The 25,577-nt window shown below is 41.2% G+C and overlaps 1 protein-coding gene across 1 annotated transcript in view; it reads left to right on the top strand.

The window, feature by feature from the left end:
• The first annotated feature begins 12,577 nt into the window (after positions 1 to 12,577).
• NKD1 (NKD inhibitor of Wnt signaling pathway 1) overlaps positions 12,578 to 25,577 on the top strand; it is a 107,784-nt gene continuing 94,784 nt past the window's right edge. The window contains exons 1-3 of the mRNA XM_086469457.1: positions 12,578 to 12,602; positions 12,744 to 12,776; positions 12,981 to 13,138. Coding sequence (XP_086325583.1) covers positions 12,578 to 12,602; positions 12,744 to 12,776; positions 12,981 to 13,138 — 216 coding nt within the window. The remainder of the gene's footprint in view (positions 12,603 to 12,743; positions 12,777 to 12,980; positions 13,139 to 25,577) is intronic.

The raw sequence follows: 25,577 nt of genomic DNA, 5'->3' as shown, positions 1-25,577 counted from the left end.
AAAAAATCTTTAAAATGTGATAAAATAATAAATATAATTATTATATTTGTTATATGTAGAGCCTGGACTTTCAATCATGATTTTCTGAATCATCTTTGCCCTTAGGAGATGAAAGGGATGAGTAATACCATCGAAGACACAAAACCACTTGTAAATATAATCCCAGTATTCTCTCATGTTTCAAATTGGAACTGGTCAGAAAATTTATTGTGGATCAGCTTTCCATTGCAAAATGGCAATCCATATAAATGTTTCACTTTTGACAATTTTCTATGTGTTAAAAACATTGGAGAATGATATTTGAATAGACTTGAAACAGAAGTTCTTTACAATTTTGGAGCAGAACATTTTAACCTTGTAAAGTAGCTTTTTAGCCCATTGTTTAAAATTAAGATGACAAACCGTGCTTTGTAACAGAAAAAGACTAAAACTCAGAATGATCAGTTTCAACCCAAAAAGAACATTAAAAAATTTATGAAAATTTAAAGAGTTTTTTCCTCTTCCAGAATGATTAAAAAAATATTTGTGGAATTTCCTACTAAGCAGAAAATCTACTTTCTGCACATCTCTGATCTAAACTATAAGCTTGACAAAGGCTTGGACCATTGTAGCAGTTTTAAATTCTTATATTTGCTAGTAATGTTTACTTAAAATGAATGCAGGGAATCACATCTGGATTGTTTTAATTGCTAAAGTGAAAATTAGGATGGCTGGGATATTTTGTGGTCCTTGCAAAATCAGTCTCTCCTGACAGTTTGTACACAGAAGACTGTTCCGTGTTTACTTCTGAGATTGGTACCTTACATTTGTAACTGACTCTAGACACAAACTCCAGGTGTGTTCCACAGTGTAGCCTCTAGCAACCCCTCTCAATGTGGGGTTGGGGCTGGGGCTGGGATTCAACCTGGCATTGAATCTGGCAAGGGATGTGAAGGGCAACAAGAAGGACTTCTGCAAGTGTATCGGCACTCCATTACTTTTGAAAAGTCATGGCTATTGGGAGAGGTTCCTGAGGACTGAAATAAAGCAAATGTGACTCATATCTTCAAGGAGGGCAGAAAAAGAGGATCTGCAAATTACAGGCCAGTCAGCTTCACCTTGATTGCAGGGAAGGTGATGGAGCATATAATCCTGGAAACTGTTTCCAGGCATGCTAAGGACAGAAGGTGACTGGGAGTGGCCAGCATTGATTCATGGGGGGGGGGGGGGGGGCGGCGGGAATAATCCCCGAGAAACCTATTTTTCTGTAATGAAGCGGATCTTGTTTATCTTGACTTTAGTAAGACTTTTTACACTGTCTCACATAACACCCTCATGGACAAACTGATGAAGTATGGTCTAGATGAGAGGACAGGGAGGTGGACTGAAAACTGACTGAACTTCTGGGCTCAGATGCTTGTGATCAGCAGTAGGAAGTTCAGCTGGAGGCCAGTCACCAGTGGTGTACCCAAGGAACAAATACAGGAGCCAAATGCTGTTTAACATCTTCATTAATGACCAGGATGAGGCTATGTTATCTTTTAGGTTGTTAATCCTGTTTGACCTGATCTAAGACTAATGTATTTAAACTTCTTGACTATTTGCCAGGGTGCCATAATTCTGAGTATACATTTCGATTGTGTGAAAGATTAGCTATTAAAATATGAGACTTTATAGTAAAGAGAATATAGAATTTATAAACAAAAGTTACATTATCCATCTTGTTGGTTTGTGCTACAGAAAAGAATTTGTGGAGGACCATAGGGTATTCAACAATAATCCAACAGCAGGGAAGAGTATATTCTTTTTCCACAGAGATTTATGCTGATTTGTAGAATTTTAAATCCAGTTTTATTAATGCCTTCCCACTCTCAGTAGGAAATACTCAGAACATATGAGGAAACTGTCTTATGAAACAAGATTTTATTTTAATAATGTGGATATTATTGTACAGCTACTCAGACATAAAGAGAATGAATTGTACCTCATGGGTCTCTTGAAATCAGTATGGAGTCTCCAGACCAGCTCATTGGCTTAGTTGAACTCAGTGCAGGAATTTTCTTCCTCTCCTCCATGGGGACAATACTAATTGAACCTCTTCAATTGGTCTCAAACACTCATGATCCACTTTATTTTTTTGTGGTAGGTAGTTTAAGGATGCTGGTCTCAAACAGTGTCCAAAAGCAGATGCCTGGGGAAGAATATAATAATAGGGTTAACATATCATGATACTTCCACTCAATCATCTCTCAGTCTCTAACAAGTTGTTATTCAGGGAATTCTTGAGTTTGAGATGGCTTCTATGTATTTAGAAACTGTCAATGGATTTCCCTTATGTTGGTTTGCCCAGTCTCTCCTTGAGCCTGTGTAAGCCAGTGTATTCGCACTGTTTAGTTGCTTAGGAATATGAAAGGACTAGAGATGACATAGCTGTTCTTTCATGTATTTTGTCTGCTGGAGGTTGATGGCAACGGTTGGTCTGGTCACTGGACAGTGCCGTTTCTGTCTGCATAAGAGGGCTGATTAGAGCAGACCCTAAGACCAGAACAGTTAGGAAAGCTTTTATTGATACAGTGGTCTTTATGCTATTGAAACTTTCCACAGTAGCATTCTTATTCTTTGCAGAAACAGAAAATACACCTTAAAATGTTCCACAACAGCCACAAGTATACAGGAATTGGCTTAACACATGTAACTTATGCATTGACTGTCTTCTGTATGGTGACAAAGGTGTGATCTCTCGGGCTTTTATATATATGCTTACTTGCACCTTGTTCAGCTTAGTAGCAATTTGTTCTCTCTGACCTAGATGTTCTCCAGTGCTTAGCATGCAGGAGTATTATTTTTGTGTTTAAAAAAAAAAAAAAAAATCTCTCCCTTTGAGACCAGAAAGAAAAGAAACCTTAAGTCTTACACCATGTACAACGAGCGGAACTCATCCTACCCAACTTTAACTGCCTGCAATATCTTTACTTGATCTAGTCAAGGGAGGGGAATAGCCATTTCATCTGACCTATTTTAAATGTCTATATTAAGATGAGACAATCATGTCCTAATAGGTACTTTTAGAAAATGATTCATCTCAACTTAATATAGACATGTAAAATAGGTCACATGAACCACCTATTTCTCTCCATTGACTGTAGAGAGAGATGAATTCTACCTAGTATGTTTTCAGGAATTTATTTGTGTTTTTAAAAATCTAAATTTGGTTGAATAAATAAGATACTGGGCTATTATTGCATGAAGGCAGTATTGGCCTCAGTGATCCAGCCCACAGTCCTATAACTGCCTCAAAATACTGAAGGAGCCATATAGGGAAAGATTCCCTTAAGACATTGCAAGAAATTCCCACAAGTGAGGGCAGTAGGTAATGCTGTGAGGAAGTACAGGGCATGCAGTTAATGCGCCAGAGGTCTTTCGCTTGTCTGGCCTACTGCTGACAGGACAGAGACAAAAGGGAAAGCCTCCTATGATGCACCCTGCCTTTGCAGGACACTGGCAGAAATGCTGCCTTGGTTAGATGTTGTCTGGCACTAGTTCAAAACCACCATGGCAAAATTACTGAATGCCAGGAGAAGAATTGGGGGCTTGTTAGTTTTATGCAAATCCCAGAATTCCTGCAGCTTCTGTCATGTATTTGAAAATACACAATGCAAAAGGACACAGGGTGTGGAGCAGAGCAGCAAAGTGGATCTCCATGGGTTATCTTCACTTTCATTCAAACTAGCACAGCCTATCTGAATGCAATAATTATGTGATTAATGTCATAAGAAACTGTTGCAGAGGTGCAGCTAAGAGGCCACATATACAGCACACAAATTCGATCAATATGTGCAATGTGCTGGATAGATGCGAATTCTTCTAGCACCAACAGTTAATGGTAAAAGAAGATCAGAAAAGTATAAATTAAATGTTGCTTGCTCTTCTCATATCTGTCCATCTGCCAACACTTCAGAGGTTTCCTCATAGGAATGAAGAAGGCTTTGGTTTTAAACTCATTTACTATAGCACCTTATCTGTATGAGCCGGTCTTGTGGTTCCATTGGATGCATCTTGTAGGAAAAAAATAAGTGACTTTTGAAAACAGAGCTGCTTTTCACAGCAAAGTTTAGAGAATATAGGTAAACAACAAGGACCATTTAGATCAAGCTGCTTGTGCTGTGCTGGTTGCACCAATATAGTTGAACTGTGTTGGTGATTTCTGTTTTCCTTGCAAGGAATTCAGTGCACAGAGGGCTCAGTCTGTGTCTTGTCACCTGGAGTGTGTGTGTGTGTGTGTGCAGTGCTGGGCAGTGCAAACACGCTCTTTACTTCTGCTGCGTGCCTCCACCCCCCTAGGTCCACATCTGAAATGAGTCTTTTGCTGATTTAACAGCTTTGGTAAGCTGCACAAACGCTGCGCACTGAGCCAGAACCATGCTTTCTGTGCCCCTTGGATGAAGCTACAGAGAACTTGTAGTTAACAGTTTGGATCTTTTCTGTTTAAGTCTTGTGTAATTCATCACCAAGACTGTCTGTGGGCTACAGGCAGCCAGGGTCTGCTCTGTGTCCGGTGGAGCAGAAACGCGCATACTGAAACAGCGAATGGCTGTTGTCTTTGCCACCGCTCCTTGCCTATGTCAGTCGCTGTATGCCTGCTGCATCACAAGCTTTGCATCAACACCGTTCCTTAGTGTACACATCGTATCTGTGGAGAAAGTCTAGTAACCAAAGACTCCACAGGTAGGCAACTTAAAAACAGACCTGAAGGTTTATTTTGCCTTATCTTAATGTTCAGAGGAAGGCATTCTTTTATAGACAAATTTATTTTGGAATAACAAAATACTTGTGGCAAGTTACTGGTGCCAGATTTGTACAGTGACATAGTGGCCCAGACATATTTTTTAGAGCAAAGATTTCTTCCCAGTATAATATGGTTATGAGTGAGTTTGCCAAAACACTTTTGAATTGTTATAACTCACACCACACAGAGCTTAAAAGATAGTCTTACTAACATCTTTTATCCTTTTCAGATACCTGTTAAGTTAAGTTAAGTTAAACACTTCTTACACTTACTTATTTGTAAGCACAGAACCAACCCTGCTTACTATAGCAACAGGACTTCAACAAACTTTATGCTTATTTTAAAAAACCAAGCAAAACTAACATAGAAGTGCTGTCCTGTACCAACACACATTGAATTCAAGCCTTTCACGTTTCATGAGTTTTGCAAAGGCTGTCTCGTTGAAAAACAGGCCTGGGTTTCTGTCAAAGCCTGTACTTTCAAATCTGCTGGTTCCAGAGATGGAACCTAAATACAGAATATAGGTGCAGATCCTGATTCTCGCATTCTCTCTCCAAAGTTCACAGCTTTGTTAATGTGTGACAGTATAACCAAGTGTATAAGACTTTACCAGGCCATAGCTGTAAATAATACGATGGTGATCAAGCAACTTTTTCTTCTTCCTCAACTCCTCACTGTGGGTTGCCACTTCGTCAGAAGTGACTTTACATAAGCAGTGTGTTCTGTGTGTAAGGTCTGACTGGTCTTACTCTGTTCTCATTCCAGTTATTTTTCCAGACCCTTTTCTTAGAAAGAAAAGCAACAGCAAGTTACAAAATGAAAAATGAAAAAAAAATCCAGCTTCATGGAGTTTAAAAAAAATCCAACAACATTGAGCAAGCAGCAGTAGAGTGGAGGAGCTCAACTGGCTTATCTGACAGTAGCCATTTGCTTTAATGCGATGTTTCTGTTCACGTGCAATGAGTATCCTCTAGAATGGATATGAAAAGTAATAGGGAATTGTATGATTTAATGGTGACCCTCAGTGCCATGCTTTGAACGGATCTATGTTGTCAGCTGTCAGGAGTGGGGCTCTCTTCAGTCATCAAAGCCTTTAGCAGAGTTTACAGTCTGCTGTTTACATTACTGGCCAGTACTTTACCCTCCTGAATACAGTTTAACTATTCCACCACCCTGTGATGAGTATTCTTTTCGGCAGCAGCAGTCCTCACAGCCTTAGAACATTGTTTTTGGACACAAACATACACAAGTTATTAGAACACAAGATCAAAGGAGGTGTCCCACTGTCTTCCTTTCAATGCTCCCATTGTGTTTGTATGCTGAAGCCTGCTAGAGAGTTAGAACCAGAGAAGGGGGAGAAGGGGGGAGGAAACCTTTGTATAAAGGTACTTGTCACTGAGAGAAGCCCATAAAAGATGATGTGAGAAAAGACACCAGGTGGAGTATAAACTACCCTTATTGTTAAGAAATGCAAATAAAAATCCTCCTTTATATTAAAACTTTCTTACTTGTGATTTCTTAGATGCTAAAGGAAGGGTTCCGATTATTGAAGTCATGGCACTACTTTTTGCTTTGCTGCTTTTCTATTTATGTGTAGCACACTGTACATGATGTTGGCAAAAGTTATTTTTTGTCTTTCTCTGCATATTGTTACAGTTGTTAGCAAATTTCATCTCAGCAAAATATCCACTGGAAAAAACCCTCAGAAAAATCACACTTTAAAATATCTCAAGTATTGCCTTTTTTGTGAAGGACATCCACAGTATTTTTGATTTGTAAATAAACTGCAGATTCATTTTATTTGGATAGGATCTGTGTTTTCCTTGGGGAAACTTTGACAGAAAAATTCCTGGTAATTTTGTATGATCTTTGAGTTCTTTCTTCTGGATCTACAGTCAGATTCCAAGCAAACAGATTTTAGATCCAACACCCATTAAAATCTACTGAAAAAGCCAGTTGCTTCTAAATTGCTGGGAAAGCTGTGGTCCAGCATCCTTGGCTACAGAGAGATACATGGAAGTGAGTGTCTCCCACTTGTTTTTAGGCATCATCTGTTGCTTTTTCACCTTTTCTGATGAGCTGAAGCATGGATTATCGAGTTGGCTATGCAAAGTTCTTTGAGAGAAAAGTTGCAGGACAAAACAGGTGACAATTAGCAGTTCATAACAACAAAGCATTTCTAACAGCTAAGTCTTCCAGCTGCACCAAAACTCAGGCCTTCACTGAAGGCAGTTGCTGACGTGGACTTTCAGAGTAATAGATGGCAAGAACAAAGATTAACCTGGCATGAGCCTATATCCTCACCGTTGTGGATTCTTCCATTTTAAGACTTCTTAGATTCATTTCCCTGAATACAATGCAATACCTGAAAAGGAGTATTTGGGGGGGGCAGTACAAAGAAACCTAGCTGTCTCTGGTGGTCGGTGTAAGAAGCAGCTTATCTGCTGAATCAGCACTTGTCACCCTGAACAACCCTTAAACCCAACAGCTATCTCTATGTGATGGGTTTTCATGGCTTTGAAGAGAGATGAAATAGAAAATACTTTGATGATGGAAACTTATGTCCACTGGAGTACAGAGACATAGTGTTTTAACAGTCTAGGACTATGAAGTTTGCCAGGGTTTTCTCCAGCTGATGATCACAGGGTCTCAGAAGGGGTATAGAGATAATCTTGAAGAAGGCCTGGAAAAATTTCTTATGGTACCTGAGCATGTGCAATATCTGGCACGCCTACACAGAAGGGCAAGTGATGTAGTGAATATGCTCATTTATGATAGACATCTTTCTGCTGCACAGACACTGTTTGAACTTGCTGATCAGTCTCTTCCACCTCCCCTCCCCGTAGGGTCAGGGCAGTTGCTGACATCCTAAAAAAAACCAAAGAAAACCTGTGAAGCAAGTAGGTTTGGAGTTGAAAGGATGCCACAGTGTAGACTCATGCCAAAGCTTTGAGGCAATAAGCCGAGGCTGCAAAGTTGCTAAAGCCAGTAGGTGCTGACATGCCAGATTGCAAAAATGCCTGAGGCAAAAGTGCTGAGAAAACTGCCAAGACTATAGGTACTGAAGGCAAAGACCCAAAAGCTGAAACAGTGTCTTGTGACAGGCATCCCATTTGTGTGTGTTGGGAATGAGCGATCAAAGCACTCACGGTCAACAAAACAAAATATAAATACTATTAAAGGCATCAGTCATACCTGCAAGAGCAGGATTGTGACCCTAAATGCATCAGTAGTATAGTAATTGAAGGAATTGTTGAAGAGGTATTGTTGCTGTGGGCAATTCTGTGTTGATGGAGTAACAGGATTGATTGGAAGGTGATTGAAATGGAGGTTGAGTATGGTTTGTGGCCCTCTTTGTGATTTTGAGAGTGACAGGTTCAAATTCTGTATCAGCTGGATCCTACAAAGCTTAAGAACTTAGATGTATTTCAAGTGGTCCCTGATAATGGTGCTGAGAGCACCGGAAGCATCTTTAGAAACATGCAATTACATGTTTTTCCTTTCACAACTGAGCAGCTTTTCTTAAAACACTTCTGTAAAATATAGATGTAGGTTATTTAATGCAGAGGAGGAGCAGCACAGGTTGCACTTTACTGCCTCTCTGTGCACAATTTTTTGAGAATTACATGGTTTTTTCCACTTTAAAAAGCACAGTTCAACCTTCACTTCTGCTGGAGGTAATCTAGCATGACCTGCATGCCATTTCCAGGTGGAAGAGAAGAGCACCCATCTGAGACCTTGGGAGGCCAATGCCAGGCTTCTTTCGTCTTTAGCTGGATGGGAACATGGCAGGAAAGGGGAAGAAAAGGGAGGAGATAAAACTGAAGAACTGGAAAGCAGTATCCTACCATTTACCCCATTACCCAGAAAGGAAAATCAGAGTGATTCTTTCATCTATCATGTGTATTTGTCCTCCTCCCTCTGCTCCTACATGTAGGAAACAGCAGCCTGCAGAGGGGGTGCATCACTGCCATCCTGCCTCAGGCACCAGGCAGAGCCCCACTCTGCTGTGGGTGTCAGTGGTTCTGGCATGTGGCTTGTGTGCTATGCAGGGCTGGGCCTTCTCCACTGGCCATCTGGACTTTCTGAATGTGCCAGCAAAGCCTGTGTAATGGGGAGGTGAATCCCATGAGCTATTTATGTTTGCTACGATAGACTACATCTGTAGGTCTGTGTCTTACGTGATCTCTGACTAAATTTATCAGCCTAAAGCCAGGTAAACCATTAGTGTGTAGTATTTCTATCCTGGCCTATAAAAACTGTTTTAAGGACACTTGCTCTCATGCAGCCTTATACCATGTTTAGTTATCTTTAGATATGTGTTGAATCTGAACCTTTTCAATGCTGGTTTACTTTACCAAATGCTAGGCTGGCATTTATTTTTGCCTGATGTTCTATAGCTAATATGCAAATATAGAATCAAATTAGACATGTGTTGTTTGGGCTATCACTGTATAGAAGTACTCCACTCTTTGTCAGGACATCAGAACAACACAAGGTACACACAAGGTTCTTCTCAATCTGATCATACAACTCTTGCTATTGCAAGTACTGCCATTAATTTTGCTATGCTATTGAATATTGAAAATTAATTTCCAGAGTGGTCTTATTCACTTGTTCCTTGGCTAAGATACATTTATTTCCTATCATCAACTAGTTTATAGTATGCCAAGGTTCAAAAGGGTTTTCCGTCCTCTGAAAAAGTAGAGCATAGTCAGCACTAATGAAAGAGCAATGAATAATAATCTACGTCATGGCTTTCAAACTTTAAGAATTCCACTGGGGTCACTGGGTTGCGTTAGAGACCCTTTAATCATTACTACTGTTTTATGAATGGTGTACTTTACTCTGATATTTTACTAGACGTCACTACTTAACACACTTCTGGCTCCATGGATGGAAAAACAAAAGGCTTTGTGTGCCCTGAGGTCCCTGTAGTTTTGAGGATCATTTTAATTCTACTGAGTCAAATCCTGAGGTCCCTGTTTAGTTGTTAAACCGTGCTAAATCTCCTGTAATCAACTGGAATTTGTCCGAGCAAAAACACGCTAAGAATATCAAGATTTGGCCCTTTAAGAGTAGCTCCCAGGTGGAAGAAGAAATAGCTGCGGTTGTGGTTCCCACTCAGTGTAATGTAATGAGGTTGTATTTGTGTCACTCCTGTGCCCAAGTACTGCAATCGAGTATCCCGTTGTATGAAGTCATTCTTTTGTCAAATTTGCTCTCCTGTGAAAACCTTAGTTTCGCAGGGTATGTCATTGACTGTAATTAAAGAGGGCTTGCTTTAAACTCCGACAAGTGTTGCATATGTGAAAGCAGTGCTGCACAACAGTGACTGTTACAAATGCAAGTCCCTTCGTCTCCGTAACTGGGACACAAGTGGACCTCTGTAATCCACTGTGAAAGCGAGGGCTTCCTCCCCCAGACGCTTGTTCAGACCTGCTGAACTCATGACATTTCTAAGGCCTCATTTTGTTCCCAAGAGCTGAATGATGCGGGCACCATTTCACAAAATAAATTAATAAATCCATACCATTTGGGGGGCACTTCCACTAAGGTGTTCTCTATTTCTCATAAAAAGTGAACTTAAGTAATATCCCAAATAAAACATTTTCTGATGAAGTTAAAAAAGAGTGCCAAGCTGAGGAGAAAATAAAATAGGTATTACAATTTTGAATTTCTTAATATGCATCAAGGAGTTTTTACAAGTTTTCACAGTCTAGGTGAGGCTCATGCCCCAAGGAGTCTGCTTCATCTAAATCACTTTCTTCCCTTCTTTCTCCTCCCCAAAACAAGAGGCAATCTTCAAAGGAACAAATATGTCACTTTAAATATACAACATAAAAAATGGGCCAAATAAATTATTAAAATACATAAAAAAGAGATTCACAAAGATGCATGTTATTAGCTATTTGACAAGCAATTGATGCTGTTGCAATGGCTGCATTTCACAACACAAGTGTTTTCTTTGCTAGACAGATAAATAGTTGAAATAATGTGAGAAATGACTATGCAGTCATCCAAAGAACAATTTGGCTTTAAATGGTTCATTTAATGGCTTTCCACTGGCTGTTCTGTGAGTAGTTTCATACCAGACCTTCACCACATCCATGTGCTTTGGAATTCCTTCTAAAAATGAGCTCCAAGCCTGACCCTCCTCTCCCCGTCCCAATTCCCTGCAGAAGTGTTACTACATATGCTTTGAATCTTTTTTTTTCAGATGAGCTCCCAAGTCTAACTCCTTCCTCCCTGTGCTTGAAACGTATGGATTTGAAAGCACAGATGTGGCCTTGAAGTTTTTGGACCAGGCCCATCTGGGTCAATCCCTACATAGTTCAACTAGTAGTTTCTTGAGTAAAATTCTCAGAAGCCTTCATTTTTTTTTCTTGTTCCGAATCTACTACGCACTCCCTTTTATCTCTCCTAGTTGAACTACAAGGATCTCGAGGGAGATGTGATTTTCATAAACAGAAAAATAATGACCAGCCAGAGGAAGGAAAGATATTTTTAATGACTGTGAGAATTGTCTTTATGAAACAGCAAGTTTCCTTTTAGTTTATTCTATATGTAAAAAATATACCATTCATAAACTGAAGAAGAAGGGGAGATTCTTTGTAAATAATAATTCAAAAAACCGGATAGAGACTTTGTGCTCCTGCTGCTAGCATTTTGAATCACTGAGAAAGGGTTCCAGATCTGACCCTGAAAACTGCATTTCGGCATTGACAGTGACTTCAGTACGATCACTTGTGTGCGCAGAGATGTCCGTGAAAAACAGTTTGCAGGACTAAGTCGATAGCACAACTGCTTTTCCAGACGTGCTGGCTTCCTTCGCAATCAAGACACTGCTAAGTAGGGACACGAGGGGTTCAGGAGCGCTTCCTCACCGCCCCCGAGTACCGGGGGCGATGGGAGGCAGTTTGCGAACCTCACAAAGGGCGTGCGGGGTGGCCAGAGTCCGGATCCCTTCCGCATCCCTGACGGGGCGCCGGGCGGCAGATGCAGAGTCGCGGCCGGGAGGGAGACCCTTCGGCCGCGGGGAAAAGCTGCTTTTCCGCGAGTACAGGGGGCAGGGCTCCGCGGGCGCGGAGAGCGGCGACCCGGCAGCGCCGGCTGCCCGCGGGGGCCCGCGCAGCCTGCGGAGGGTGGCGCTGCCCGGCGGGGCGGCCCCGGGAGCCCCCGGGCAGGGCAGGGGCCGCCGGTGGCACGGGGCGAAGCGGGCCGGCTCCGCGGGCGGGCAGGGCGGGGGCCGGGGCCGGGGCCGGGGCCGGGGCCGGGGCCGGGCGGTGCATTGTCTGCCCGGCGCCCGCGGGGCTGCGCGGGGAGCGGAGCGGGGCCGGCCCCGCCGCCCGTGCCTGGCTGGAAGTGAAACGCGCTCCGGCTGCTCCTTTTTCTTTTTTCTTTCTTTCTTTTTTTTTTTTTTTTTTTTTTTTTGGAGCCTCCAAAAGGCTCGCTCGCCCCTTTCATCTGCCGCCGCGGCCCAATGGGAAGGCGGAGGCTGCCTGCAAGTGGTCTAATCTCAATGAGGTGTCAATCATGTTCCCCGGTGGGTGAAGTGAGGTCTTTTGTAACCGCCTCTGTCTTTGGGAAAGAGAGGAGAGAGGAGGAAGACTGGAGCGGAGAGAGGGACGCCGGACACTGCTGGAGGAGAGGAGCTGAGATTTGATCTCGCTTGTGCGTTCGCAGGGAGAAGCGGAGCACATGGATTTCTAAACACGTTGGGATTTTATATATCTACAAAAATAACAAGAAGCGAACCTGACCCTACTGAAAACAGTCAAATGAATCGTAATTGCAGATCAATGCAGAGAGATGGGGAAACTTCACTCGAAACATGGTTAGTTCCTTTCACTTGCTACTTCCTTAGCCCCTTCCCCTTACTCGGATTTTACTCGGTTTGTTGTTGTGATTTTTATACTGGTATCTAACGATCTTCCTTTATTATTTCCCCCACACACTTTCCTCCGGATCTGCCTAGCTGCCGTTTGTAAACCCAGAGAAAGTCCAGAAGGTAGGGATGGCTCCTTGCTGCTAGTAACTTTGAACGCCTTCCCCCGGCCCGGGTGGCTGCCCCCGTCCCCCTGCCCTCTCCCCGCAACTTTCCGCCGCGGTTGGCGCGCTGGCTGCCCGCTCCGGCCCCGGCCGCGGGGGTGGCCGCGGGGGCCGGGCGGGCTCTGCGGGCGGCTCAGCGGCGGCATTGTCTCCTCTTTTCTAGGTGATAGTTTTGCGGTGAACGCCTCCCTGGCTCGTAAAGGGCTGGAGGACTGGATGGTGAAGCAGAAATACTCCGGGGGCAGCAGCAGCGGAGGCAGCAGCTTGGGACTCCAGCAAGGCTGCCAGCACCGGGCTGTTTGCAGGCTCGCCAGCGCCAGGGTATGTCAGCTTCCTCGCCGACCCCCCCGCCTCCCCGCCCCTCCTTTTTGAAACAGGGAAAACCAAAGCTCTTTCTACATCCCTCTCTCCCTCCCAAGGGTCGGTTGTGCAAAGGAAGGGTTTTCTTTGCCCTAATGTTGCTCCAAGGGGCTGCCCCGTGGGTGGTTTCCTTCAGTCCTTTGATGAAGTTAGGAGCTGCAGAGCAAAGTTGGTGCTGGTACAAAAGCCAGAGGAGTAAGGGGACCTGTCCGCTGGTGCCTGGGCAGTGTGATTAGAACAAAACCCTTCACAAACAAGAACAGACAGAGAATCTCTGGGGAAAGCCCAGCGCCCTGCCAGTATGTGCAAGCTTGTGAACCCTGATTGGTGCACGAGTTTGCCTGTGACATTTTGGCAGAGGAATTCAGGAAAGGAGAAGTCCCTGAAGAGTGTATTGTTATTTTTTTGCTCTTTGCTAATAATGCATGGCAGACTTTCTTTGTAAGAGTTGCTGCACATGTCATTTGTCCCGGCTGTTACCACACTGGTCGCGTCTCACCCTTTCTCTTTTCTCCAGTCCTCTCGGGTAGAGCTGGGCTGGAGGAAATGTTTTAAGTTGCCCCTTTTTTTTTTTAAAAAAAAAAAAAAAGTTGTCTCTTTAAACAAAAAGGCATGATGGGAGGTAAACAAGCTTAACGATTCTCAGATATGGTCCTCATAGTGTTTCAGGGTATGATCCAGAGCTTATTGATGTTTACTGAAAGACTTCCATTGACTTCCGTGAGCTTTGGATCAAACCCTGAAAGCTTCATCAGTGGAAAAGTAACCTGAGAGATGGGGAGATTGGAATCTGTGCTTCTCAGCAAGGAATGTGGCTCTGAAAGCACAAGCAGTGCAGGGCCACCCAACCTCCTGTAGGCTCTTCGCTTTGTTAGCCACCAGTTTTATTGTCAGAAGCCTGGACTTCTCATGTCTCAGGAAAAATTAACTTGCAAGTGGAGAATACTTCATTTTAGGTGGGATATTAAAGTCTATAGAAGATGTATAGTATGGGAAAAACTAATGACTTTTTAGATTTACAGTAATGTATTAAAGGAGTATAAATTGTTTGGGAGTCATAAGAAGTGAAGCGAAGGGAGTAAGATATTGATGACAGTGTTTGTAATTGACAAGCATAATCACTTCGTTCAACTTGCAGGTGTGCTTTGTTGAAGTGATTTTTGTTGTGCTTTACTTGGAGACAATGTGTCCAAAGAAAGAAGTGCTCATTAATAATGGGACATACATGTATGATACAGATGCAAAGAGTAAAAACATATGCTGCTTTTAATTATTTTTCATTATCCCCATTTTTGTGAGTCAAGATTTTTAGGTATGTTCTACCTTTCACATATGTATTTTCTAGGAAAGAAGCTCGACTTACCAAACTAAGCATAGGTTTAAAATAGAAGAGTTTCAGATCAGAAACTCTGACTTTAAATTTGTGAAATGTATTTTCTTCCACAAACCCAATCTGCTTTCTGAAAAGAAGAAAAAAAATCTTTTGTTAAAGATACTTTGCTATTCACAAAACTCTTCAGTTTTCAGCTCCATGGGATCTGCTCAGCTGGAATGACAGTAGAACAGTATTTCTCTTACTCAAAGTGACCTCCTCATGATAGCTCAGCAATTAGCAAGCCATTAACTAAAAATTAGTCTGCAGTTTTAGTACATAGGTTTAAGTATGTTTAAAAGCACTGTTCCCATGAGGCTTTTTACTGTCATCTTAATAGAGCTGTTTCTGAACGTTTTAAAATATTCACAATTTATTGCCTAGTATATTTGGTAGTATCTGTATGCATGTATAGCCTGCTAATTTATTTAGTTTAATTGTTGTTCTGTCACGGGTACACTATGACAGCTACATTAAAGTTCCTTTAAAATACGAACTTTTGGTAGTTCGGAAGGATACATTTCTAAACCTACATTGGAACCAGATGTACTATATGTACAGTCTTTTTGACAAGGATTATGGAGTCACAGCTATTGACTCCATAACTGAGATTGCATGACTCTCTCTCTTCTGAGATCTCTTTGATCTCTTGTTTAATTATACCAAGATACAAAGCAAATTGTAGCCTCACCTCTTGGCTCTTTGTTCACCTCAAGATGTAGAAATACTAGTCATTTCTACTAATGGTTAGTCACGCAGGATTACGTGGGACAGTTGTGTATTCCCCAGCAATGCAGTACTGTTGCACTTGAATTGACCAAGGGTTCTTCTCCTTACTACTTCAAAATTCCTCCTAAAATGTTCAATTAGCTTACAAGGCTCTGTGGAATGGTACAGTTTTATTGTGTCACAGCTGAAACTTTGGCTTGTCATTAAAACATTTTTTTCCCCTGAAATAGGTCCTAATTGTTGCGTTTGTGACTTACTGCAGAAAGAGTTAGATCAAACACTGATGAAACTATCTGCATCCAGAGAAACATACCGTTGAGTTTAAAAAAAAAAAAAAAAAAAAAAAAAGTCCTAGAAATAATTTTCCTCCTAGGAATCCTTAACCAGAGTTTTGTTGATGGTGGTTTCATTAGTATGTAGGGCCCTATTTGGTGAAATCCAGTGTACTTCCAAAGATCTCTTGATGGGAGAGGAGAGCACTCACTTGTATCCAAGTCTGCAACTTCTGAAACTTCAAAGATTTGAATAATTTTGTTTAGAACTTGAATGCAATAAAGCAATAGTGGAATTTGACTTACATTGCTCTGTATAAGCAAAAAATTCTGTTTTGGTTGTAGCTGGAAAGCTGTTTTCCTTAAGAACAGAGACACTGAATTGTTTTGCTAAAATTAGTCAGCCAGGGGAGATGACACTGAAGTTCAGGGGGATTCATGCAGCGTTTTACAAGAGGAATGAGTGACTAATACAGGAAAGCAATAACATTTCATTTGTGCTTCTCTCTAGAATGATTGAATTTACAATAGTTGTGGAGAGGAGGTCTTTACGTCAGTTCACTCAAGGGGTCTTTGACACAAGGAGTGTTCAAGAATACGACACCTTTTCTCTTCCTGAACTGAAGTTTTGAGAGTTTCTTGGTTAGAGCAGACTTCGCTCAGCTGACACGTCATCCATGTCCTGTCATCCATGTTGTGTTCCGTCCATCCGTGTCTCCCCCCTCCAGTCCACTGGAAGAACAGTAATTAGTGTCCAGCTATTGCCAAATGCATCAGTCATCTGAGAAGGTTCTTCTAGTAAATTGTTGGGTGAAGGCATAAACCAGGGGAAGGGGAGTGTATCTGAAATATGCACTTCTGGTGTGGATACAACTTTCTGTCCTGGGCTAAGAGCTCTGATCTCATTAAACCATTGCCACCCGCCCAGCAGGGGTTGCTCTGCTCTAAATGTTTTAATTACTGTGGAGGCTGAGGGCTGGGCTGCAGCCTTCTGCATCATGGAGAATTAAAGAAAAATGGAATTCTGTTGCATCCATGAAAAGTATAAGGTCCAGAGTCATCTTCTTGTTTCAAAGCTAATTGAAACCACTGGGGCTGTAAATCTGTTAGATCAACTAGATACACTTCTTTTGCTGCTTTATGAATGAGTTAGCTTGTGCCCAGAAAGGATTTCTGACACTGTGGACTATCCTGTATAATTCTTAAGTTCAAATTTATTCAGTGTGTTTACTTCTACAAACTATTTTTGGAGATCAACATTGTTTGCAAATATTCAAGTATTTATTTATTTAACTGAGAAGTAGTTCTATGCTAGAGGGGAAAATATTAAATATGACATTTTCATAGTTCAATTTACTTTTATCTTCAAAGCCATAAGAAATTTTACTAGTTTCTTGTGCATCTCATTGAGATCTGTGCTTGGGATTGGAAAAAAAAAAACCTCATTTTTAATTAAATTTCAAACCAGCTCACAGTGAGCCAAGTTATAAGTAATCATTTTAGGTAAAATAGAAAAAGACTTCAGCTTACCACTTCTGCTGGGTTCTTTGGTGCTAGTGATCCTTGTGTTCAATCCTAATTGATGTTAATTAGAGTTGAGTGTCTGGTCTGGCAATAATACAGTATGAAATGCTGAGGCACATCCACTGCTTCAGAGGTGGGGCTTGTTCTCCATTTGTTCTGTGCCTGTAACTGCCAGTGACATTAATGGGCATTCCTTGCATGGCTGAAAGAAGACTACGCCAGTGTCAACTCCACTGCTCCACTAGCATGATCTTTCTTAAAAAAAAAAAAAAAAAAGCCCTTCCCAATCCCCCACTGTTAAATAGCATGTGTGTGTGTGCATATAAAAATACATTGCCTTATGGAAGACAGGCTGGGTAGGTCATTCGTCCAAAATGAAATAATAAACAGAAAAGAGACTTTTTTATTGGTATGTATATGCTATGGCTTAAAGGCTGTTGAAGTGGAAGATTTAATTGTAGCACTACTTTGGGGTCATCTAATGGGTAGAGTGACATTTGAAAGACTGCCTTCTTACTGATATGGTGACAAGAGCAATTAAAATTTCCTTGGGTGCTATCTTGTGTGACTGCTTGAAGTGATCTTTTAAACTGAAATGTTTTCAAGTACATTGATGTCAGTATTGTATAGATAATTATTTGTATTGACTCTGAGGATTAAAAGAAACAACAGACTCAGCAGTGCTAGTATTGGTATGACTAAAAAAAATGTTTTGATACACAAAGTGTTGTGTATGGCATTTAAAATAAAAGTGCCAAACTTTGTATTTAAAGAGAGAGAAGCAGAATGTTATTTAGTGTTGAAATTTGGTGCCAACAAACCAAGATAATTTAATTAGTGGTGCACATAGCATATCTTGACAGCTCTGGTTTGGGAAAATTATAATATGAATATTAACAATCAAAGAGTCTCTGAAAGTATTAATGCTATGGTGATGAGATTAGTGAATTGGCCAATACTGTAGCAGAAAGCTGGATTCCAAGGGAATTATCCTTGAATGATACCAGTTGGTGCAATTAAAAGCCACAATTCAGTTGCCATATGGAAAGTGTTAGGCATCCTTACATGGTTTCAAAGCTATGTGCCGGAGGTTAAATTGACATATGAAGAAAAGCATAAATTAAATATTTTTTGTTATGAAATTAAAAGTTGACTTTGCTTGAGCCATATGGAGGAGGTGGATGGAAGACAGTCTGTATTTCATCAGGGCTTGTTTTATAGGTGTTTCAGATTTAATGTGGTGCACTTTTAATTTGGCATGTTGATTGGAAACCTGGATGGCCCATGAAGTTTCTGCAAACAACCTCGTTAAAGTAACTTTTTTTTGATCTCTTAACAACCCTCTTTCTCCTACCCCCTTTAAAGTGGAGTTACTTAGGTTGATGTTTGTAAGAAAGAAGCATATTCTGTGTGGTAGCTGGGTGAAGTCTTCATCGAAGTGATACAAGCTATGTCTCTTGGGCTACTGACAGTCCCTCTTGGCTCAGAGAAATCTTATTTCTTCTGAATGAGGCAGCCTCGGTTATGGAGTACATTTTTCTTCTGTAAATTGGGATGAAAAGTAACAACAGTATGTTGTATTCTTTAATGACTTAAATGTAAATAATGTAGTCCAGACTTTACACTAAAACTTTGGTTATAACAAAAATGGGAAATTTGTAGCACATGATTGTTGACATATGGGAATGTTCTTTACAGCAGCATTCATTAACAGAAGGGTTTTCTGTAGGTTTTGTGAGATCTGTAATAAGACCCAGGAGGAGCTCAGTAAGTGGCTATTTGTAGGCACCCTTCAGAAGATGATCTTAGTTGACTTTTATGGTTTCTTTTGAATTGAGTTATGAACAGAGGAAAGAGAAGTCTCTTGAGTATTGAAACTTTATAAGAGTTAGTTTTTCCAAAGTTGGGGAAATAATTGTTCGGTGATGATATTTAAATCAAAATGGAACATTACTCCCTGTGCCTGCAGATGTTGGCCTTTATAGAAATCCTTGTGGATGGATTTTTGCTTTATGAATGTCAGCTTCAAAACCTGGTTGGAAACTAAATGGTAGATATTGACATGTACAAAATACTTGAAGTATTTTTTGGTAACTAAACCATTTTTCTAGTTAATATACTAGTTACTCTGAATAATCAAGACTTTTCAGACAAAGTGATATTTATAGGTATCTTTTCATGGAAAATGAGGTATAGTTTTAGTTCAAGAAATTAATGTGAAGAAATGGTCAAATAGACTTTCTCTGTGAATTTATTTAGTCATATCTGCCAACATTGGCAGCAAAACTAAGCTTGTATTTACTCCTACGGAGTAACTACAGCTATGGGAGACTGAGTTGGACTGTATTCCATTGAAGAATTATTAACCAAGTTCCAAATGCAAAATCTTCATTGTGTCTGACTTCTGAGCCAGCAAAGCATGTTTGTGTTGGAATATTTCATGACATTTGTCTTGCAGTGGTGGAACGCCAGTGGTGTTAGCTATGGTGAAAGGGCTGTGCTGGCACAGATACTTTTACTACTTCGTAATCTAAGAGAGAGGGGAAATGACTTGTGTAGGTTCAACTGTTGCTATCCTGGTCTCTCTGCAAGGGGAACAGCCATACAGTGCATTTGCTTTTTGTAAACTTCTGGTTTTATTGTCATCAGAGCAATATGGCATATATTTTGTCTTGTAATTTGCAGAATAGCAGTGACCCTTCTGGATGTGTGAGACATCCTTTTCTGATCAGGAAAGTCCTGTGTAGTTAGTGTCTTGCGAATAGATGGCTGTCATGTAATTGCATGTCCTCTGTTTAATAAGGACTGTTCTATTGGCTGGCTGTGGAGGTTGGCAGTCCAACAGGCTTATATCTGCAACTAAGTGTTCAGCCAGATTTGTTGATACCTGTAGCTGTGTGTCTCACTTGACCTGATACGTGCCCATCATATGTGAGAAATACTTCCATTTTAGTCGTACAGAATCTATTCATTTGAGGAAGGGAACAATGCAGTCTCTCATTGGGAAGTCCTATAACAGCTGTGAAATTGGGTACCACTGGTTTTGATTGTGTGGTGTGGCCTATTGTATATTATAGGGCAACAAATGATCACATTGTTTTAATCCATAAAACTTTTGGTGGAGTAAATCCTTTTGCTCCTCGGAACACCAGACTCTGGCCGCAGAACACTGAAATGCCATCAGTGCCTGAAAAGCTCCTCAGTGGCTAAGAAGAGCTCTGTAAAAATACGCCTAAATGATTCCACCACACTATCCCTCGGTGGGGATAACTGAAGACCTCATGGTTCCCTGATTCAAACCAAGGTCCCTGCCAAACATACACGAGAAGGAGTTGTTCCTTAAATCTGTAGATGTTAACAGAATTTAATACTTGTGAACAAGACTTAGCAGGCAAGCAGTTTTTCTGCTTTTTGTCAAAGCTCTGATAGTTTGATAATTTTCTCCGATAACCCTTCTTGATCTGAAAATTCAGTGGAACTCTACTCTGAAGCTTCTTGAGCTGATTGTGAAAGGATGTCTTGCTTATACCTAAAAAAAGTGCCATCTACCAGTCTTGCTTTTGGTTTCAATGGGTTTGGATTTAAATGCAGGCTCAGTGGAACTGGTCCCTTACATCATTTGCAATGAGAATCCCTTGAGAGTGAGAGATCCTCCCTTAAAATGTGGGAGGAAATTAGTTATGTTTTCAGCAAAATTTGCAGCAGAGAACGCTTAAAGTGCCTGGAATTTTCAGCCATGTATCCTTGGACTTCAAACTAACAGATGTAGGCAGTGTATGTTGCTTTAGCTCAGAGATGGATTGGCATGTGGTCAGAACAGTCTATGCACTGTCCATCCAGAGAAATACTTTGTGTTTTGCGATTACGGTGGAATTTAATGCATTTGGGGGCATTACTGTGGCAGCTTTAAAGGGATTAAGTATATTGAGGTTCCTATTAAAGTATAACATTGTGATTCAAGATCTGTGAAAGAAAATCATGCATGGGTGTTTGATCTTGGGGTGCAGCCACACATGCTGCGAGGCATAAAATAAGGGGATAGACTCAGTAGGGAAGTGACAGAACAAAGTACTGTCTTGCAGGAGAAATGGGATTTGGGAGCAGCCTCGCATCTTTTGATCCATACTCTGATGCGAATGATGAGTGGTATGGAGGTGACAGATTTGTCTTGGGGGAGGAAGGAGACTGGTGGGTAGTGTGTTGCATTGCCCTCGGAGATAGTTTGCTGTCTGATTCCCCAAGGATTTGATAGTGGTACGTAAGGACTAAGCCGCTTCTTGTCCTGTCGTAAAAATCTTCTGTAATTCCAGGATGGTTAGTTTCAAGAGAATTAGGAAAAAAAAAAAAAAGGTAGTGGCTGAAAAGCTAAGTCTTATGTGTTAAAGGCATATAAAGAACAAATGCCTGTTTGGGGGGAGCAGGAATTTTCTCTGAGCATAGAGAGCCCCAGTCCTGAGCTCACGGAATAACAAGCAGGCTCTGTATTGCATAAGATGCTGTGGTTAAGTCTGTATCAGTGTTTCTGTAATAAACTACTCTTCTTGAAACAATAAATAATAATTTTGCTTGTGAACTTTCCAAGTCTCTCTCTGTTCACATAGCGTACGTGTATATAAACTACAGAGACTCATTCCCCTATAAAGAGAGAACATCATAGTCTAGCAAACAGAGTATCTGTCATTCCAGCTGAGCAAAGGTCTAAGGCAATAACCCAAAATATCCTGGAAGAAACTCTAAAAAGCATTGAAGAAATCAATCGTCTGATCCTAGAGGAAGGTCTTTGATGTAATCCTGGTAAGTTTATACTGGGAGTCTGCCTATTTCTTTATGGTCAGCCTTAGACTTTCTATATGAAAAGTGGATCAAATAATTTCATATGCTCCTGCTTTAAAAAAGGATGGTTGATAGTTTTCTAAAGCATACACACTGTTTAAATGTAGATTGTGGCTTTTAGCCGAAGACCAGGTGGGGAGGAAAGGCTTTTCAAAACAAGTACTTACAGGAAAATAAATAATACTTTGATATTTTTCCCATGGAAAAAACTGTGCCTCATTTAGCCATGTGAATATTTAATTTTATTTTGAGGATAAAACTCATAGGTTATCTCAGTTAAAACCATTTTTATTTACGCAGAGCTTATGTGCAAGGTCTTGTTCCTGATGTGGGTATGTATGTAAAAGGAGTTTTTCAGAATACCATAAATAAATTACTTTTAAAGGTATATTTTTAACCAACTCAGTGCAGTTAGGTAAGTCTGGCTTTATCATCTTGAAAAATTCTGCAATATTTCTGTTACATTTTGTTGTGAAAGCCCTGCTGTAATAGACGGGAAACTTCTTATTGCTTTCAGTGGTTTTGTATCGGGTTCTCTGCCGCATCAGTGGAAGATGGGGGAAGGTTCAAGTGGTGAGACTAATAGTCTTTTTATCTAGCAGCTACATTCCTGGTGGAATGGCAATGTATTTTCCCCTGCAGATGCAGTTTATCTGATCATTTTATGACAGGTTCACAAAAGTTTTTCCCAGTTGTACTGCCACTTAAATTCTCATCTGTAATTAGCAATGTAGTTTTGCAGATAGGTTTAAAAAGAATGTTTTGAGAGAGGCTATTCCCACAGCACTGCTTAATACCCATTAAAATGCTACGTTGTTATTGTATGAAGGTGTTTTTTATCTAATTAGGTTGTTTTGTTAAAGTATTGCACCACAGTCTCTTTTTTTTTTTTTTCCCCCCCTACTCTAAGGCTGTTTTAAATTGTTCATTTATGACCAATAGGAAGCACAGAAAATCTTTAACTTTGGACTATGCACAGCATAAAGAAGTAAATGAGATCTCTTCCTGCCTAAGCTATTGTACAGGGCTTTTCTTTGAAAGGCAGTTGCTCTTGGATTAAAACATGGTGACATGTAACAGAAAAGAAAGAGAAAAACCCCCAGCATTTGGAAAGGAAGTATATTATTCATTGATGCTATGTAGACTTAATTGGAATTTGATCATCAACCTTACCATGGCACTCTTTTCCAGATGTGTAATTTGATTTCCTTTTTTTTTAAACACAATTTAGAAAAAAAAAGGAATTAAATTTTTGTGAGAAATGTGTAATGAAAGTCAAAAGTAAGGAACATTAGAGTATCACTGTGTCACAGAATCACAGAATGGCAGGGCCTGGAAGGGACCACTGGAGATCATCTGGTCCAAACCCCTTGCCAAAGCAGGTTCCCCTAGATCAGGTCACACAGGACTGTGTCCAGGCAAGTTTTGAATATCTCCAGGGAAGGAGACTCCACAACCTCCTTGGGCAGCCTGTTCCAGTGCTCTGCCACCCTCAGAGTAAAGAAGTTTTTCCTTATGGAGGAGGAACTTTGTGCTCCAGTTTGTGCCTATTGCCCCTTGTCCTGTCGCTGGGGACCACTGAAAAGAGCCTGGCCCCATCCTCTTGACACTCACCCTTTAGGTATTTCTAAGCATTGTTAAGGTCCCCCCTCAGTCTTCTCATCTCCAGGCTAAAGAGCCCCAGGTCTCTCAGCCTTTCCTCATAGGAGAGATGCTCCAGTCCCCTCATCATCTTCACAGTCCTCTGCTGGACTCTCTCCAGTAGTTCCCTGTCCCTCTTGAACTGGGAGGCCCAGAACTAGACACAGTACTCCAGATGTGGCCTCACCAGGGCAAAGTAGAGGGGAAGGATGACCTCCCTCGACCTGCTGGCCGCACTCTTCTTGATGCACCCCAGGATGCCGTTGGCCTTCCTGGCCACAAGCACACATTGCTGGCTCATGGTCACTTGGACATTTACCTTGGACAGGGACACGGTGTGCTTGGACATTTGCTGTTATCCAGGAAAGAATAGCTAGACTGCAACATGCAGGTGTTGCCCATGCTTAGTTACTGAACATATGTGTTCTGTTTAAACACAGAACAAACCTCTGCTAAAACAATTTATCATGAATCTGTGGCCATCTCTGATTTTCCCCATTTTGGAAAGACAGAAACCAAAGATGCTGCAGTGGGAAGCTCCCTAGATTTGCCAGTAAAGGAATAACAGACAATGGGTAATATCCTGTGAGAGTAGCAAAAAGACTGTGGGGTCCCTTATTAGATCTGCAACAATAATCTGGCCATCCTCATGTGTGTTTCTGATGGCAATACTGAGAGTCCTGGTCTCCTCAAAAAATGAGGAGAATTTCACCACCACTGGGGAAAATAAGAAAGCTTATCAAATATGGAAGAACAAAATGGTTAGGCAAGAAAAATGCTAATGTCATGCCTTCAGGGGTATGTTTTAAGCAAAGAAGGAGTCCTGGCCTACTGTACAGTCAGGGTGTCTCCTAGTATCAGCAGGAGCCTTATCCAAAGACAGCATGAAGCTTCCTCCTTCCACGCTCTCAAAAGACCTGGGGTCTAGTCAAAATCTGCTGTTATTGTGTATCTGTTCCAATATCCAGAAGTGTAAGTAATGGATAACCAGTTCTTCAGTTAGAAACATGTACAGGAGAGGCGTGCGAGTCTGAGACACATACGGGTAGGATTTGGCTTTAAATTGTGTTGACACAGTCTACTGATGCCAGCGGGCTGGGAGCTAATAGCTGACGGCAGAACTGGGCAGAGGGAAGTAACTTAGCTGAAAAAGCAGTCTTCTGATGTTCGGTCTCATCTGTAAACGGGGGTGGATGGGTGGGGGAAAGTGTTTGTTACCTGGACTTAGCCATCCACAGTCAAGAACCTTTCTTTTCATGATGATGGTGACTAACAGTGAATATTTTGTGTCATACCCGGCTGCACGCCAAAATAAATTGTGAGATTTGTGCAACACTGGTTTGCAGTGGCCCTTCTTACAGGGTGATGCCTTCCTTCTGTGTCAGTGCTGCTTTGTCCAGGTAAAGCACCTTTTCTCCTGTTGGCCAAGTTCTGCTTACAGCAGGGTTTACCCAAGCTTCACGTGCCTGTTGGAACCGCCTGCCTGTGTTGTACACAGGGCGAAATGGTACAGGTTTTGCCATGCATTTTTTTGACTGTATGCTATTGATAGGACCGTTTTTGGAGTGAGTGATCTTTGTGGAATACAAAGGGTTATGTTGTTGAAGTTACACAGACGCCAATCCACTGGCACACCGCAGGTGATCCCGGAGTGAATGTTGTTTAAAGCGCCTGTCCCACGGTTTCACAAATGTGCTCTGACCAGAGGATGTTTTTCTAACTTCAAAGGGCTTCTCAGGCTGGCTCGGTGCCTCACAGACTGAGTCCACAATTCCTCTCTGCTCGTGATGCGTTCTAACCATGTGTGATTTTTTTGGTATGTAATGTTTTCTTAAAGTGGCATTGACCTATGTTCAAGTGAAACTTGCTCTTAAGCTTGTAAACACAAACTGGTCGTGTGGGCAATTTTCATCTTAACCTGATGTATGTATTCTTTTTAAGAGCAAGAATAGACATCAAAAGGAGAAGTAATTTATAGGAAACAATGGAGAAAGAAAAAAAAAAAAGAAATAAACTTCAGCAGCCTTTT

Source organism: Leptosomus discolor, chromosome 8, assembly GCF_034619465.1.
Source record: "Leptosomus discolor isolate bLepDis1 chromosome 8, bLepDis1.hap2, whole genome shotgun sequence".
Classification (NCBI taxonomy): domain Eukaryota; kingdom Metazoa; phylum Chordata; class Aves; order Leptosomiformes; family Leptosomidae; genus Leptosomus; species Leptosomus discolor.
Note: the sequence above shows the minus strand (reverse complement) of the source record. Positions and strands in the feature narration are given on the sequence as shown.